Source organism: Falco punctatus (genome assembly GCF_963210335.1).
Source record: "Falco punctatus genome assembly, chromosome: Z".
NCBI classification, from domain to species: domain Eukaryota; kingdom Metazoa; phylum Chordata; class Aves; order Falconiformes; family Falconidae; genus Falco; species Falco punctatus.
Genome location: NC_137586.1, coordinates 38,582,385 through 38,600,760, shown reverse-complemented (window position 1 = coordinate 38,600,760; position 18,376 = coordinate 38,582,385). Strand labels below are relative to the sequence as shown.

General features: G+C 39.1%; 1 protein-coding gene across 1 annotated transcript in view; it reads right to left on the bottom strand.

Annotated features, from left to right (window-relative positions):
• TRPM6 (transient receptor potential cation channel subfamily M member 6) overlaps window positions 1-18,376 on the bottom strand; it is a 109,154-nt gene that overhangs the window by 35,634 nt on the left and 55,144 nt on the right. The window contains exons 13-23 of the mRNA XM_080373345.1: window positions 17,914-17,967; window positions 15,356-15,496; window positions 13,490-13,624; window positions 12,170-12,450; window positions 10,922-11,150; window positions 10,176-10,331; window positions 7,363-7,497; window positions 6,153-6,281; window positions 3,803-4,054; window positions 2,674-2,848; window positions 949-1,063 (exon numbers count right to left, since the gene is read on the bottom strand). Coding sequence (XP_080229471.1) covers window positions 949-1,063; window positions 2,674-2,848; window positions 3,803-4,054; window positions 6,153-6,281; window positions 7,363-7,497; window positions 10,176-10,331; window positions 10,922-11,150; window positions 12,170-12,450; window positions 13,490-13,624; window positions 15,356-15,496; window positions 17,914-17,967 — 1,802 coding nt within the window. The remainder of the gene's footprint in view (window positions 1-948; window positions 1,064-2,673; window positions 2,849-3,802; window positions 4,055-6,152; window positions 6,282-7,362; window positions 7,498-10,175; window positions 10,332-10,921; window positions 11,151-12,169; window positions 12,451-13,489; window positions 13,625-15,355; window positions 15,497-17,913; window positions 17,968-18,376) is intronic.

Sequence of the window (18,376 nt, the reverse complement as noted above, 5' to 3'; positions counted from 1 at the left end):
TCTGGTACTGTAATTTCAGTTGCACCATCATACTATACCAGTATATAATCACAAAAACATCAGCTTTGCTTCTGGGAGCAAATTAAATACAATGCTTATACCCATTTTTGTTCCCACTCCTGGTACAATCAAATCACTAGGCAGAAGATTTAACATATCATCATTGCTGAAGGTTTAAATCTAGAAATAATTTAAATTACAATTTCACAGCTGTGTATTAAAAAAAAAAAAATGCCTTGCCACAATTTCAGGAAAGGGATTTCTAATTGGAAGTGGGAATAGAATGAGTTTTGATCATTCCGTTTTCTTGAATATTAATCACTACATTTCTTCATTTGAAATTTTTTTAATCTACAGCTGACTTTTTCTTCCCAAGAAATACTAGAACGCTAAGAAAACATTAACTACTTGCATTAAACTGCTCTTTACTAGTATTTTACACAACTTGATAGATTTCAGACTAAAACATATCAAATTGCACCAAACAACAGGAATTTTCAAATTATTTCCAAGGAAAAGCAGGCTCCTACAAAGTCATTATCCTCTTCTCTTGAATACCTTCTCCACTTACCTGCCTATTTGAATCTTGGGCTGCCCTATGCTGAACATTATATAGGCTCTCAGCACAACAAATACAACTTTCAGGGACAAAGGACCAATTACTTGAGAGCTGAATTAATGTTGCTTGTTTGCCAGCTGGAGTTGTTTAGTTTCACAGAGTCAGATTACGTTTAAATGGCTAAACAGTTTAGACGTCTTCTCACAACCCCTTCCTCCCACCTTTTTGCTTCCACCATTCTTTTTTTATTCACCAGACCATAATGGAATATGGGGTAACAACCACCATCAACACGCCCCCGATGGGGCATTTTTGGTGAAAGCCTTTTGCAGAAATGTTGTCAGAACATCTATTAGTTGCTTTTGCAGCAACATACCCTGGGTACCTACTTAAAGAAAGCAATAAGCAAATTGACCATGATGATGTACTGCACAAAGAGGTACACAGCTTGGAGGAACGGCGTGAGGAAGGAGCCAGGAGGACAGTCTTCATTGGTTTCACAGACTGAAAGTGAAGGACATATAGATCATGGTTAGCATGGAAATCAGAGCATAGTACAGCAATAACGTGCTCCCCATTTGCCCCAGCAAGAATAGTCCTCGTTACTTCCACAGAGATACATCACTAAATTTTCAAGTAAAAAGTCTACCTCCACGTAAAGGAGACCTAAGACCTCTTCATGATATTAATGCTCCATAGATTCCATTGCAATTCAGAAGCTGTAGACACCATTTCATATGTAACAGTTCCTACATCAGTCACCCTGACTTTTTGTTAAGGACAAAACTGATGCAGCTGAAATATATTTGGGAAATGGCACATACTAAAGTAAACTGAAATCCAAATCTTTGATCCTTAAAGCAAGTGGCAAAGCTTTCACTGACTCCACTGTGGAAAGCATACAGCACAAAGGCTGCTTTATCACTACCATAGTGTTATTCCTTTAGAGCTTCAGCAAGACCAGATTAATTCATGTGCAAAAAGTTATAAAGCTATGAGTATTTGTGAGATGAAGTAACAAATCACAGAAATTAAGGGATCCTTCTTAATGTTTTCAAATTGTCAAAATAAATACCTTTCAGTCTTTATAATTTTTAATTAAATTTTACACCTTTGAGGAATTTTAAAACAGATTTATAAGGCAGTAGCCCTAAATTCAGGACATACACCTCAGCATAATGAGTCATTAGAGAAATCATAACTGTATTTGGGAAGTATCAAATTTCTAAAGGTTTAGCATTAATACGTGATTAAATGGATTAAACTGTGAAACTTCAGAGCGTGCTTTCATTAAAAGAATTTTGATGTATATAACCAAAATACCTAGCCATCACATGACTCAGCAATAACGGATGTAATATCTTACATTATTTTAATGAATCAGGTCTATGTTGAACTATGTATCTCAAATATCTGTACCTATTTGCATACCTACTTCTCTATTTTAGGGACTGGTTTACTTGTACTCATCACTTAGCTGCGTAAGAGTGCCTTCCACCTATAATGCTGAGATACCTCCTGTAGTGCCTGGTTCTTCTCTCTTACTAAGACAACGTCAAAGCCATAATCAAGATATAACATTTTTCCTATTTACATTCATTGATTCTCTTTTTCCCATGATCAACTGGTTTATGTGTTTAAGAATTATGCTTGGCAACTCTTACTATGGTGAAAAATAATTTTTCTTTCTTATTTTTCCTCTTCTGTTTTCCCTTTATTCTTTCTTCCTTTAAAGGCAACTTTGTAATCTTTTCTTCAAGAGATCATCAGTTTTGGATTCGACCAACTGGAAATTCATTTCACTGCCAGACCCACTGACCATGAACTACCTTAGTATTAGTTCCTATCTGCTTTGCTCTGAGCTTTGCAATCTACTTCATGTGAAAAGCTAAATTTCAAGGTTTTAAAGCTTAATCTTTATTTTTAACAAAGAAGCTAATATTCTCACCTTTACTCGTGCAGTATAACTAATTGAGGACATATATATACTGGAATCAAAATTGTTTGAGGAAGAATAGACTCAACACGTAGTAAAAACTCTAGTAGCCCGAAGTGGACATGTTTCTGCACATATTAAATTTAACCTGTTGAGCTGTATTGTGAAAATTACCTACCATCTATTTCTCCAGCATACACCTCACCAAACATCATCCAGTAGGGCTGAAATACTATATCTCGTGCCAGAGTCCAGGAAGGAGGCTCCTCTGGTGAAAGGATTGCCTTTCGTGATACTCCAAAGCTCAAAAGGATGATGGCCATCATGACCACAATGTAGAACATGTTTGCTGTCTGGAAGACATGTTGGCATGAAAGAATTAGCTGGGTTAACTATATGTAAAGGAGACATACATTTCAGGGAAGACTATCAATCACTGCTTTTACAAAGCAGAATATAAAACCAGGGCTAATAATCTAATATGCTAGAGGAAATAAAGATATTTTATTTCTATGACCTGGACTACACAAGTATTTTATAGACATTAAAGTTATCCTGGACTAACAAGGCCACAAGTTCTACTTGTCTCTCAAGTCCCTCTCAAGATCTTCAGCAAGATTTGAAAAATGCAGAGATGGTCCTTTCCCTCAGCGGTATTTCTTCCAAACTAACAGCAAGAAATAGCAGTGACAATTATTTTGCCTTCTAACACTGAATCAGAATTACTATGCAAGACAGAATATAAAAGTATTAATAAGACAGTTCCCAATAACCAAGGGAAATCACAGTGGGAATCTGCAGATGTCCCTCAAGACTAGGCAGCAGTTCAGTAGCAGTTCTTGTACCAAAAGAGAAAAAAAAATTAACTTTGATCTCGGAGAAATTTTGCCTGCTAAAATGGAATATAATTAATTGGATCAAAATGTAAAATAATAATGAGACAGTTTCCAAGAGCTAGGGGAATTATCTATAGTAGCGAGCCCGTCTGCAAGAGACAGTGATTTTTCTTTCTCCTATTATCAAGCTGGATCAGAAACTCCACTCAAATGCAACACTTCTCTAAGGAATGAAGCAAAAATGGCTTTTGTGAATAAATTCAAATAATGAATAAATTACAGAGGACTAAAATCTGATTATGGTCAACTCACAAATAGAAAAAGATGTGGTATTTTCAGGTAATACGTTCACAATGAATTATTAGGTGACCTCTCCTTCGATCATCATTATTTTCTGTCACTTCTGACCTTTACACATTCCTCAATAGATGCCTTAATGACAAAAATATTGCCCCCGAGCACGATACTTACCATTTTCCCAATCATTGTCAGGTATGGGCCAGCATGCTGATTCACAGCAAAAAGATCAAGGAGCCGAGTATACCAAAATATTATATCCAAGCAGTAAAGTAGCCTCCCTGCAGTCTGAACAGGGGGATCGGACCAGCGCAAGCCAAAACCAATCATAAACAGGATGATAGCTACAGAATCAGTAAAATTCCAGTATTCATAAATCCACACCTTCACTTTTTGGCGGAATTTTCCAGGTTCTGAGATAAATACCTGAGTAGAATATGGGGGGGGTGGGGGGGTGGGGGGGGGGGGGTGGGGAGGGGAAATCCAACAGAACTCCATTACAATCACAGATACATTCTTTAACCTTTTCCATCCAAATTTTTTCATGATATTTGGGAATGTAACTTTTCCCCCTTTTTCTTTCTTTTTTTTTTCTTTCTTTTTTTCCCCAGGCTCATGTAGTGCAAATTGACATTCAGCATTAACTGAGGTTTGTGCTTACTCTATAGTGTCATATTGCTCAAGTATGCCACACCAAATAGGATAGCTCTTCCCAAGGAAAAAAGTATTCTGAGCCTAAACCCATTCACCACAGAGCATTTTCCTCAGCAGAAAAGAGCAGCCAGTATAAAACTGTTATGCATACAGATCATTATAATTTAACAAGCATTTTCTAGAGGAATGGCCACAACCTGCAACAGCCCTTTCAAAAGCCCCTAAGTCATGGAAAGTACCAACCTAACCTTGCTGATGGGAAAATAACTAATGTCTTTTATTTCAGACTGAAAATATAAAGATCCTTGTATTCCACCAAGGACATGCTAAAAAAAGGAGCACAGGCAACTAGCAAGGTAAAGAACGAAATGTTCACTCCTCCAACTGTGAGGTGCCCCAAAGGGATTTTAAGCTTCACTGAACAAATGTCTGAAGTGGAAGCCTTGGGAGGCCATAAATAAAACCTTTGCACATTGCAAGTCAGCGCTATGTAAGATCACACTGATAAGTACCAAGCAAAGGAGAGATTTTGAAATGTTACGCCCTGATCCTGCAAGAGTTTACACATATGAACACATTAATGTAAACAAGTAATCCTACTCAATTGAGCCAGACTAACTCACATGGGGAACCAGTTGCAGGATCAGGGCCCAAGGCTTTAACAATTAGTTGATACAATCTAGAGAAATAGAGGTTTGCAGTTATATGTAACAAGGTCCTCAGCAGTTAATTAGCTGCACATGTAAGACACAGCGTCCTACAAAGTCTTTGCCAGCAGACCAGAACTAGTACATGGACAAAGAAAATCAAGTAGAAGACATGAATTCTGAAGTCTCCAATGAACATTAGTGCTAGAAAGAAGAGCTGATGTTTCTACAGTCCCACCATCAAAACAATGCTACTGCACAACCATGACTAAAGTGCTTGATATTTCACAATTTTTTTTCTCAGACAATCCTTGTGTAGATTTTTTCAATTTTACCTCACACAACCACAGAACTTTTATGTTTATCCAAGCTTCGGTATATTCCCAGCATTCCTGCTGCCCCTTGAAATCCCTCACATCTCTTGTACTGATGTTGCAGTCTTCTGAGTGAGCTGTTCTAACAGCATCCTTCACTCAGAACTTTGCTGCAGTTTTATTCCTCTAAAAGTACAGCACTTCAAATAAAAGACAATTCACACTACCATTGCTTACTATGTGCCAATTCTACAGTGAAGATATGTCCAATCAGATACAATAATTTGGGAAATACACAGTTTCATCTGTCCCCAACCTCAGGTTCAGAATGCAATCTGTGTTCAGAAGCTTAGCTCTAATCAATTGCAAATAACAGCAATTAATCTTGATTGGAGTATCATTTTTCCATGCTCAATGAATCCAGCAATAAAAGTTGACGGTTGTTTTCTCCCCGGTTTTGTTTATAGAGGGTCAGTTAGATCTGACAGAGAGCCACAGATTATTCTATGCACAACATCTATTTATTGACTAAAATGTCCACACTCAAAGTAAATAGGCAAATTCCATATTTGTTATAAGAAATCAAATCATCCACCAAAAAGAAATTAAGAAACAGGTGCCTACATGAGGGCTCCAGATCTCAGTTCAGCACAATCACTCTCAAGTGTCATTACCACTGGCATTACATAGAAAAAATAGAGATTTAAGGACAAACTTTAAGATGCATTTTCAAAGCCCAAGCGCTGGTCTTCATATAAAAGACCTCTCAGAAATAAACGCCCTGCACAATTCTTTCCTCTGCTAAATTCTTTATAAAAAGAATGCAGGATTTGGCATTCTTCTGTTTATGGTATTCTCTGGTTTATAATATATCCCCTATAGATGAGAAGTTTGAATGGAAAAGCTTACCTCCCTGACTTTCTCAATAGCAGTGCTGAAAATATAAATGATAACAAGCCACTCTTGCACACTCGGTCTTGGTTCCATCTTCACCAACACAGTGTAAGTGAAGAGCATTAGAAACGCCATGTATGCCATCTACAAAACACAGGATACATAATCCGTACGCACAAAAATCCTGAACAAATTTCTGCAAACATATTAACAATGATTAGCCTGACTATATGCATTCAAACTACTGAGCACTGTCAGATTTTTAAGCCCACAATCTTTCCTCCGGTTCTCCAAAGCACTTTTTATGGGAATATGCTTAAACATCATTTGGAAATGGATGCTTTAGTGCTGAAAAAATGGGAGCAGAAGATGAATTATTGCAGTGCATGTTCACCTAGGCCCTAAACACATACATAAGACAGACTATTTTATCTGCACACTGTTACTTAAACATAAGGGCAGTGCTATGCTTTCATTCTAACCTTTTGTAGGAGCAAGTAACCATCCTCAGAGCTACATGTATCTGGTTAACCAGTTAAGCTCATTAACTTGGTAACCTAGTTAATCAGTACATTCCAAAACACAGGAAGAACAATGTCGAAAGCACGTATTTTAAAGATAACAGAACATGCTATAATTGTATCTGAGATAATAGATTAACAACCTATAAAGCAGTCAACCACACCCTGCTGAAGGAGTAACAGTTTATGTACATGGTGGTCTGAGCCAACACACAGCTTGATATTAAACATCCTAAACTCTACTGACACAGACCTAGTTACCAAAATTTGTTTAATAAATTCACATTTCTCTATAGTAAATTATCTTCTATAGATTAATAGCCACTCCTTCAGAAACAGTTCTTAAAGAAAGGGACATGGATATCTGTGAGGGATTTAAGGCATTTAAGGCCAGCTTCAAATCTATCTCTACATGTGCAATTAACCTCTGTAAAAAGCTGTGCTCAGGGTATTTTTTAGTTCCTTATAGTTGTTTTTTTGTTCTTTTTAATTTGTTTTGTTTTGGGGTTTTTTTAATGCAGCTGCATGATTTCAGCAGCAAAACACTTGACTTAATTGTGAGATAAATTTTCAAATGTCTTCCCATCCACCCCCACTGCTAAGCGGCTGCAAATCCGTTCTAGGCAAAGTAAAAATAGCATCAAGTAGTATTTGAAGGATAAAAGGAGGGGTTTGGCAGTGTGAGTTCTAGCATGATGACCAACCGTGTGAAACCAGAACTTGACAATTGGTGCATTGTAGAATTCATAGATTTTTCTAATGCCAGGCAGGTTTCCTTGTCCACCATCTACTTGGCTTTCATCAATCTTCTGAGCAACCTTCTCCACGTCATAATCCTTCTTTAAAAGAAAACACCATTTTAAAAGTAAGAAACCATGGTCTAATTGCAAAGGTTGTGTCATATTAGAGGGAAGACAGATGCAGATGTTTGAGCTGTGTTCTGAACATACAAACCATTACTGTAACTTGATTTTGTCTGGTTACAACAATCTTGTTTGCAATAATTAACATGCATGCTTTTCCACTATAAATACTCATTTAGAGTTTGCTCTTATGACTACAGTCAGTGGACTGGGCTTCAGCAGACCTGAAACCACTCCTGCTTCTGCCACATATTTCATTAAGTCTTTAGGCAAAATCACTTAATCACTTTGTGTCTCACTTTCCCCATCTGTGAAATACAGAAATTCCCAATACAACATAACTGTGTTAGCTTAAAACTCTACTGACAACTGTGGCTCATTCTGAAATAATGGAATGAGCATCACATTTCCACTCATGTATAAAAATGCACAGAAAATGTCAAGACAGTGAAATTCTAAATACAGAATCTAATTGCTATTTTCAATGTCTTGTACGCCTGATTAGAAAATGAGGATGAAATATTCTCTTACAAAGACCTGTCTACAAAAAAATGCATGCAACTTCTTTTTATTATCTTCAGTAAAATAAAACCAAAACAACAACTACAAAAAAGCAAACACACTTGATGCTATATCCAGAGTTTGACACTTGTTTGAGTGGCCCTCTGAAAGTACAACTATTCGATTGCCACTGAAGCCTAAGAGCTGCAGACACACTGCAGTGGGCAACTGACAAAACCAGAAGGTGCTGAACAGAGATGAAGGAGAGAGGCCTGGGCAACTATAAATAGCTAACAGCTGGGCAAGGCTGAGAGAACCAAACTACCTTGTTCAGTTGTTTCAGTGTTGGCCAATTGCTTTGGCTAATATTAATGCTAAAACCTACTAGACATCTGCAGTACAACACTTTCTATGTGAGATATTGATGCCTACTACACATGAGACTCAGAAAAGTGCTAAACCAGAACATTTGATGCACAAAATCATCCCAGAGTGTTAACATCAGATCCTCCAAGGTAAAGGAAAGAATTTATCCCATGAAAGAGTGCAATTTCCAGCTGCAGCAGGTTGCTGGAATTCATGACTGTGTGTGAAACATGCTCTATATTGCACATGTATGCTTTTGAAATTTCCTGTAGATTTTACTATAATATTTCATATCAGATTATTTAAGAAAAAGTTGTAGTGTGGCCTTTTGTTTTCATCAACACTTTATATTAGATAAAATCAGAAGTTAGGCTTATTGCTAGTCCAGGAAGGAAGCAGCCCCATCTGAGGCAGGCAAGAAAAGTGCTTATGTGCATTGCTGTGTTGCCTTCCACCATTCTGCAGGGTTGGTTCTGTTGCAAATAATTACAATTGGCCTATCCTCTGTATCATAGCTGTTAACTAACTCCATAAAACACATTTTTGAACTGACTATATTAGACAGGCACTGCAGGACATAATGGCTTCAAGCATTTTCATCATCAGAGGGAGAAAACACAAGCGTGGCATTGACAGGCAGCCCTACCATAATGCTGTGAAAGCCCTCAACAACAATCCACTCCTTTTTATTTTACAGAAGTTGAAAGTTTACTGAAAAGGTCCCAAGCAATCTACAGTGCTTATCTGGTGTAAGATAAGCAGAGCAGAGCAAAACAGACTGCCTGACAGCTCTCACTTGACAATCCTGTTTCCATTGGTTAGCACCTCACCAACATTTACCCTTCGGGATGGAAATTCTCTGTATATACAGTCTACCTCAGACTGAAAACTTTTGGAAATTTTCAGTTCAAGGAATGCTTTGCGGAAAAAGATAAAAAGGATAGACAATTCTGCTTGGCAGAAGTCTGGGGGAATTCAGGCCTTAAAAAGGCAAAGACTTCACTGTGCTGGAGGCTCCCCACAGACGGGCCTAAGGACTTTTGTGCAACCACAGGTCCCTGCAGAGTGTTTCAGGACTCAGTTCAGGTGACTAAACCAAAAGCACAGTGCTTCCCCTGTGCTTTAATGGCACCTCTGCTAGGCTCAAGCATATCAGAAGTAGAGATACCCTGTTCCTCAACAAGAGGGGCAAGAGCTAGACCTCCTGGAGAGCTATGATGTAAGTCAGAAAACAAAACCCCAAGGAGAGGCCAAGAGCAAAGGATGGCGATGGAGAGGGGGAAGGGCTGTGGCTGCAGTATGGAGCAGGCGCTGCTGGCCAGGCTGAGTGGCAGGAAGGAGCAAGCTGGTGAGGACGGGACCTGGGGTGCCTCAGTTCTGCTGCCCCGGCTCTGGGCAGCTTGGCTGGGCAACCTCAACTGGGTTTTACAGATATGATTTTGTATATGACATTAAACCATTCTTAGACTGGTATACAAGATTATACAGGTATTTAACTGCAGCCTGAACAGACATTGTGCCCTAAAATACCTGTGTAACTGACAGAAAATTATAATCTCACCGTACCTCTGTGAGGTTGGGAAGGATTTTTTCATTATGGCCAGGACAGAAGCAACACCTAGGACAAAATGACTTGTCCAAGGTCACTTCAGTCAGTATCCAAACCAGGGATCAAACCCCTACTTATCGAGAATGAGGCCCCGACACTTCCATCCTCACTCCTCAGGATTATACTGTGGTAAACAGACAGACCCTGACATTCAAACGACTGATCACCACAGACTAACCAGAGACAAGGCATCTTTAGGGCTGGTTGGGCTCTGATCCCCATGATACCACGTGAACTGGTGGGAGTCTTGAGACTGAGGCACATGAGACATTTCTGCCTTGCTTTTAAACTCCAGCATCAAGATGGTGGGAGGCAGGAGAATACTCATAATGACCTAAAAGAGAGACACAAGATTCAGGAAATTAATTCAGCAGTGGTAGCATAGACCTGAGATCATAGTCAGCCATGCATGCTGCTAGCACAAACCCAGTGCAATTCCATTGGCCTGGGAGGGAAACACTGTTGTGGGGAATCTCTGTATCACACTCCTACAGCCTCCAAAGAAGTGTGTTGCTCTTGACTGTTTTGTAGCTTTGAAAAGTGGCATCTAGAGGTACTTTAGGTACTGATCCCTATGTCCAGAGGGATTGCTCCTGTCAGCAGCTCTGCCAGAGAACCAGCAATGCAGGGCAGTGAGAGCAGGTGGGGAGGGACTGAAGGGTTCTGAGAGAATGGGAAAGGCAAAAAAACCCTCACAAAATGTATTCTCCCAATGTCATCCCACAGCTGCTTTTGCAAAGTAAAATAGAAGCAAGTACTGTCGTCCCTCCCCACTTTTCTTTTCTCTCCTAAATGTGCACATTCCAATCCATGTTTAAACCCATTGTCCGAAGCTGCACGAAGCACATTCATGACTGTCACAAAGGCGTGTATAAAGCATCTAAACAGCATCTAAATGCTGAGAAAAAGCTGGAGTGATGTTACCTTAAACCAGGAGTTCTTCCGCATCTTCAGGCACCCCATCCACATATCAGTCAGCAGCATCTGTGTGCAAGTATGGGATATGAAAGACCGCAGCCCCACAGACACTGCTAGTTTTAAGCAAGTTGAATTGCTCCAGTTTTTCAGTTCATAGGTCAGCAACTTCATAGCCATCTGCTCATTTTGTTTGAATGCTTTCTCCAGCACATCTAAGGCAAGCTGCCCAAATTCCCTAGAGCAGAAGTGAATTAACAGTTAATATTACAGGTATCAGTCAAAACTCAGAATGACTCCTGCAAAGAGGTTGGTTTGAAAACTCCATTAACTAAAGTTGAGCTAACAATCTCAGTCCGTATGCCTTCTCCCATTCTTCCTGTTGCTTTATCAATATGGCTAATGAAAAATAATTTGGGGAGTACACCTTACTATATATGGTTATCCTGTTTCCTATTTTTTTATTTGTTTTGTTGTCAATCTCATTCAGCAATCAAAATGGATGCTATCAACTTCTGTGCCATTTCCTTCAACAACAGACTCATCACCACTGTGGGCAAGCATTGCAGGGAGTTGCAAAAGCCTCTTCTTTTACACTGGTTCTTAAACATCTCTATAGGGAAGACTCTCCAAGGGAGATATGTCTTCCTTTAAATTAAGCTTTGAAGCTGCATACAAAACCTGACAGCACATCTTATTTTACTCTGAATCTGAGGCATGATGTCTACAAAGCTTAAAATATGTCATTAACAAGAAAAAATACCAGAAAACATTAACATGAAACTACAAACTTGAGGAGAATTCTTGGTCTACTTCATTTTTTATTCACTCAGTTATTTCAGCATACATTTTTCATTAGGTCTTACACAGAGCAGGATTTAAGCACTGATGTTAGTTTGCTCATTACCACATTACAGATTTGAAAAGTCCAAAGCATATGTGCCATACGGCTTCTTAACAAGTTGAACTGGAAGGGAAACTGTAAGGGAAATTTCAGTCTTCCACTTGACCACTTAGCAGACAGTGAGCCATGCATTATTTGTCTATATTTTAATTTTCAAATATGCAACTAGATAGCAAGCTAACAGCTTTCCTTTAACGCTCAACCAGACTGCACACCAATACATAGCTCCATTTTATAATATGAAGAGTGGGCAGCTGGAAGTATTTCTTTCACACTCTGTCGTCCACGGGACCAATAATCTTACAAACTCTTAGTGGATTAGGAAAAAATTCTAAGTACTGCAGAACTCATACTTTGAGTACTTCTTAAGTTCTTCTGAAGTGTCATCCACCATGTTGCTCTGTTCAGCTTCGTGTGCCATCGCCCTGTAGAGTTTACAAGCCACAACAGCTTTGACCATGGCTTCCTCTCCATGCTGCCAGAAGAACATGGCCATCTTCTGCCTTTTCATTAATACAGCCCAAACCAGGAGGTCATTATAGGGGTAGATAAAGCCAGATGACTCAGAGTTCTCTGCAAAGTTTGTATCATCTTTTGATTTCTTCTTACACTTATGTAAAGCAGTGGATCTTTCCTATAAATTTGTTTTTTTAAAAAAAGAAAATCTCAGTGAATGGTTGAGGTTCAAGTTCATGTAAATAAACCCACAAAAATCTGAATTGCTAGTAGCAAACTATTTGATAGTTATATATATCTAAGTCATAAAACAGAGTTAGAAAGACATCCAGATTACCAATGCTAAGAAACTGGTAACATTAGTGAGGAAAAACATTCCTTGCTCTATACCTGTGCCATTTATAGCCTCCCCTTCCACAGTGTTGGGCTGTCTCCAAACCCATGACACCAAGATCCTGCTTTCATTCTTTCCTTGTACTTGTGTCATAACAGGAAAAAAATCAATCAGTAAACAAACATACACTATGGACTTGTGATACTTAAAGATGATTTCTACTGTCAGCCACACTTGTAGTGTAAACTTGCTATACATTCATGTCTGGATATTTCTCCATTAAAGGCAAAGAAAAAGTCTTACTGATATAAGTGAGGTTGTCTCAGTGCAGTAATTGGTTCATTTTGGTTAAGACTAATTCCAATAAAGCCATTTAAATTCATTCTACTTTGTTTTGTCTGTCAGATATATGTGTGTGGTGACCTTTGCTCTTTTATCATTCTTTCTTTGAAAGAAAATACTCTGTCATGATTTTCCCGATATCAGAACTGTACATCTTCTTCGCAGGCTCGATGTAGCGCCTTAATAAGCAATCATGATAAAACATTGGGAAGGTCAGAGAATTCCTATAATTGCTTCCAAATAAAAAGTTTTCAGCAGTGCCTGATGTTCAGAAATTTGATGGTACTGTATTGCGGTGAACAAAGCCCTTAGCAATATATGGATGGAATATATTAACAAGTATCACAGGAGGAGTCTGAGCATAATTTCAACATTAAAATTGCAAGACTTCATGAACAGTGAGGACTAAAATGTTGCTTCCGCTGGAATTTAAATACAATTATAACTAAAAGCCTGAACAACATATTTCTAAAATCTCTCAATAAAAAGATTAGCAGCCTAATATGTCCTAAGCAAAGTCTAGAAGAAGCAATTAGATTACCTTGTATTTGTAAGGCTGTGCTGTTCTGAAGAACTGAGAATGCAAAGTACTTTCAGCAGACCCCATTCTGCTACTTGTCTGATTACTCTGATGAAGGGAATGAGACAGGCTCTGAGAAAAGCTGGAGAGCACTCTCTAGATCCAGAGGCATACCATAAAAGGGAGAGAAATGCAAATTAGAGATTAACTTTGCCTGTACTTACCTCTGACTGCAATGGTGCCTGTAGAAACTGATGTTATTCAAAGACTATTGAGTCAGCAATTGCTATAAGTACCACTGGAGCCTGTACCATCACAGAAAGAATAGCCAGTTTCACATCTAATTTAAAATATATACATTTTTCTGAATCTCTAAATTCAAAACACTGATTTCCCCAACAGCATCCACCAAGTACAACAATAGGACTTGCACCACATTGGAATCACCCAACCTGGAAGCTCTTCCAAGTGCCTACTTTTATAAAAAAGTTCCATAAGCCCTTTGAAAGACAAAAGTTCTCTGAACTTTTTGCTGACCGTCTCCTCAAAAGGATGGCACATCTGCATTCCTGGGCATTTTGTTCAGTGTTGACTGATAGGAAGAATGTTATCAGCTGAATCGCTAACGTTCTTCCCTGCAGTTCGTAATTATGTGATTACGTGGTTTCACTGATTCCTGTTAAGGTCATATTTCATAAGAACAAAATGAAGTGTTATAACTATTCAAATATCTCCTTTTAAGCATTGCATTAAAAGCCAGTGACACACAGGAAGCGCTTTCTCTGTGTTTCTATTCACTCCAAGTAAGAGTTTTCATTATTTCTTCTCATTTTCCCTGATCACCCTGAGGTTCTTCTATCAGTCAAGAAAGCAGCACATGGGATGAGAGGTTTTTGTTGTTTGTTAACACACGGAAGTACTTTAGTGAAAGTCCAGCTCTACTCCAAAAACTGGGGAGAATTCTTAAGTGGTAAATCTGTTCCCTCTGTGATGTTGGGAATGATATTCAACTTATTGAGAACTTTAGTCTGTTTTCAAGTTACTGGTTTTGGAAAGTCAATGGGGAAAATGAAAGTGCTGGTATATTTGCACACTCTTGTTCTGAGGCAGTTTGTAGAGGTTGGTTTGTTTTGCTACTGATAACACTGACATGGCACAATGCTATGCTGTACAGTGAAACACCTTAAGTGTCTAGAAGGTGCAGAACGGCATGCATGTCCAAGCACAGCCCTCTGCCTGCACAAAGCAACTGCACCATGGGTGCAGCCTGGCACATCCAGTATGAGACTTCCTATGGGATGACCACTGCATCACAGAAAAAGCTCTGCCAGGCAAACACAGCTCATTAGCCTGGGCGGGAAGATGCACCACTAGCACTGAGCTGCTTCTAAAAGGTAAGACATTTGCTCAAAACTCAAAACAGGGATGTCCGTGTTGCTCTTCATTATGCCACATTGACATGCTCTAAGTCTAGTTCAATGCCTGCTGAATTCAGTATTTCTGTGATGTGGTTCAAGTTGCAAAAGCAGAAGCAGGCAACTGCTTTGTAAAAGGGAAAATAGTGGTTGGTACAGCCTTATCCATCTTCGTTGATGGATGACAGTCAAAGAACACAACAAGGCTACCAGACACAAAGGTAAAGTTACTGAACTAATAGTTAATTTAACAATCAGTAGTGGTCTTGAGGGGCAGGGAGTACCTTGGGGAGGGATTCATCTGTTTTATTTGCAACCTCTCCACAGTTGGCAGAGATTCATAAAACAGACAAGCATGGCATACATTTAGCTGACACTCTTCAGAAAAACCATGACGACAATCTGAGGTATTTTCAGGTGTCACATTTTGGATTTCCTTGGTAACCAATGGTAGCCATTTCACGGAATTTACCTTGTGTTTTCTGTAGATATCATTGTAGAGAATTCGGAAATGCTTCCTTGTGTAGCTGCTCCGATAAGCTCCACCAAGAAGGTACTCTATCACCAGCCCAATATCAATCAGTGATATCTTGTAATCCACAGAAAGGGTATTCTGAAACACCAAATGTCACACGTATTTCACCATGCTATTATTTGCAGCATTCAGCCATGCCAGAGCCCTACTGCTATGAGGGGAGTCTGGAAGAAGGTGCAGCTGAGAGTTCCTGCATCTGTCAGGAAAATGTATACCTTCATTAGGCATATGAAACTCCCCTAGGACAAAGAACACTGGCACAACCACATTTTCAGTCTGAAAAGCGTGATGTCTACAGGCCAGTGCACCCACATTACTTAGGGACGGATATATGTTGCAACGTTCGTAAGACCAGCTGCATTCAACAGTGAGGGTAATGGTCAGTCACCACCAGCCAAAGAGACTGGTAAAAATCTTAATTTTTTCATAACAAGAGAAAACTAGCATGGTATGATTTGCTCATTAAACTAGTTGATTAATTAAAAATCAAGAAGTGGATGAAGCATATATTTAATGTTGTGGAGTAATTCCTGGAGACTGGTGATCTCTTGTAGAGGCTCAGGACTGTCATGACAACTAGGACAGCAGGTGCACGTACTATACCTTCTAAGCCTCTCACCACTTCTGTTGAAAGCACTACTGCTTCCCAATTTACCTCCACCGTCCTCCCAAGACACAAGGTTTGCAACAAATTCTATGAAGAACAGATTATGTTCCATGCAGGTTTTGAAGATTATTGGTGCAACCTTAAACCACAACTCTTGGAAGTGAAAAATGGGCCTGTATAGATTGGAACAGAGGGGTTTTGTATTCCTAGTGATGTACTCCTTTCAGACTGTGAAAAGTCTTTTTTTTTTTTTTTTTGTCGTTAGACTGAGGGGTTTTTTCAATAGACTTTAGTAGCAAGCCTCAGTACAGCCAGCTAAGGCAATCCAGCCCCAGGGAACAGAAGGCACCAACAAGATGGCACTCTGGGGCAAAAGCATGTCTCGCAGGATAGAGCTTGCCAGCCCTGTCATTGAGAGTTAGGCAAGTATTTCTGACTATCTATACTTATAGATGCTTCTTTGCCCTAAAAGGCATATTTTATGCTACCTGGGAAGACTGCAGTGTATGTCCATTCAAACGTAGCAGCAGCGAAGGTGGTCAAAGTAATGGAGAAAATATTCTGAGATCCATGGTCACATCACTGGTGACTGTCCTAGCTGTGCTACCATATTTAATAAAAGACTGCAACTGCACAACCCATTCACAGAGCGCTTATGCATACTTACAGAAGTTTAGATGAAAAAGGCTTTTCAGCATTTAGACCTATTTGCAGGTCCCCAGTGAGTTTAGTTTACCCACAAGCGTAGAAAGTTTCGAAATTGTGCACCCATTTTCTACCTACATTCCACTACTCTATTTCAAATGCAAAAAGCCTCCCTTTAGATCACACGCTGAGTCTTCCCAGTGTTCTAAGATGTAACCAGGCCATGGGTTTTAGGAGAGAGGGTCATATCAAGAAGGAAATCACTTCAGTAGAAGTGAAAAAGACAGATTTCTCAGCCTAGACAAGTTAAATGTATATTCAACACTGAGATCTTCCTGACCTATCACATAAATTAGACTTCAAATATGTCCATCAGTATGGGAAAACACATAAAATAGCTTACTATGAAGACCAAAATACACTTATCTACAGAGCCATCAATGGGATCAATGTGGAAGGCATCCACAATAAGAAAATCATACAAGAAATTCCCCTACTTGAGACCACAGAACTCTGCAAACAGTCAGACTTACCATTTTATTTTATATTAGCATTCATACCCTGGAAAGAATTAGACAATTAATCTAGTTTTGGATCTAGGCATCTCGTGCAATGGAGAGTAGATGCAGAAAAGCACAGCTCACCCCTTCCTGGCTAAGCAGGGCTTGTGAGGTACAACAGATAACAGAAACATGAAATACATCAACTGTGCAGCTAAATAACAAGGCTGCCACTAAATTACTAAGGGAGCCAGTGCTGCATGCAATAGTCATTCACTGCCACCTTCTGTTCTCCTAGGCAATGCAGCACATTAAAATAATATGTCTTGTCACAGTGTCTTTTTGCTACTGCTCAACAAGGAAAAACTTCTTCAGCTTTGGGGGAAAAAAAGAAAACCTTAAAGCAATGACCATAATCACTGCACTAATTCACCAAGTCTTTTGTACAATCACTTCAGAATGTCACTTTAGTAACTTGACAGAAAGAGTTTGATCTATACAAACTGCTTGGCTTTGAAATCAAGGTACAGGACCCTTGTAACATTCAGCAGTAGTATGACAGATGATTGCTTATGGGGGATCAGTAGGATGAAGATAAAACCATTTAGTAGATACAGGAGTGTAGTAATGAACCCGTCACCTCTATTCCTAAAATTCCCCTGTATTACCTAATAGCAGCGTGCCAGTGGGCACTTAAGTTCTAAACTACCATTTTTGCTCGCTAGCTTTTCTATGTCTATTACCTGTTTCACATCTCGAACTAGGTGATGCAGAAGTAGATTTGATGGCCCTTGTTTCTGTGGTGTGAAAGAAAAGACAGTAAGAAATATGGCACTCCACACTAGAAAATCAATACTGTAAAAAAAGCAGCTAAAAGATCTTCAGGTTAAGCCACTGTGATTCAAAATCTCCCCACTCAAACTCTTCAAAAACATTTTGAACACCAATGTGCAACACCTCTACTATCCTCAGTCTTGACATATTCTAGAAAGAAGTTGGTATCACTTTGGTTAAACAACGTATAATTTTCAGTAAGATAAGCGTGTATCACACACCAGATTAAAATCAGAACATATTTTTCATGAGCTTCAGATGAGTACTCAGTGTGGTTCATGTCAATGAATTGAAAATGAAAAGCTGAGACACCAATCCAGAAATCTGACATTACAATCAGAACTTATCAAAATCTGTTAATTTTCAATTTTT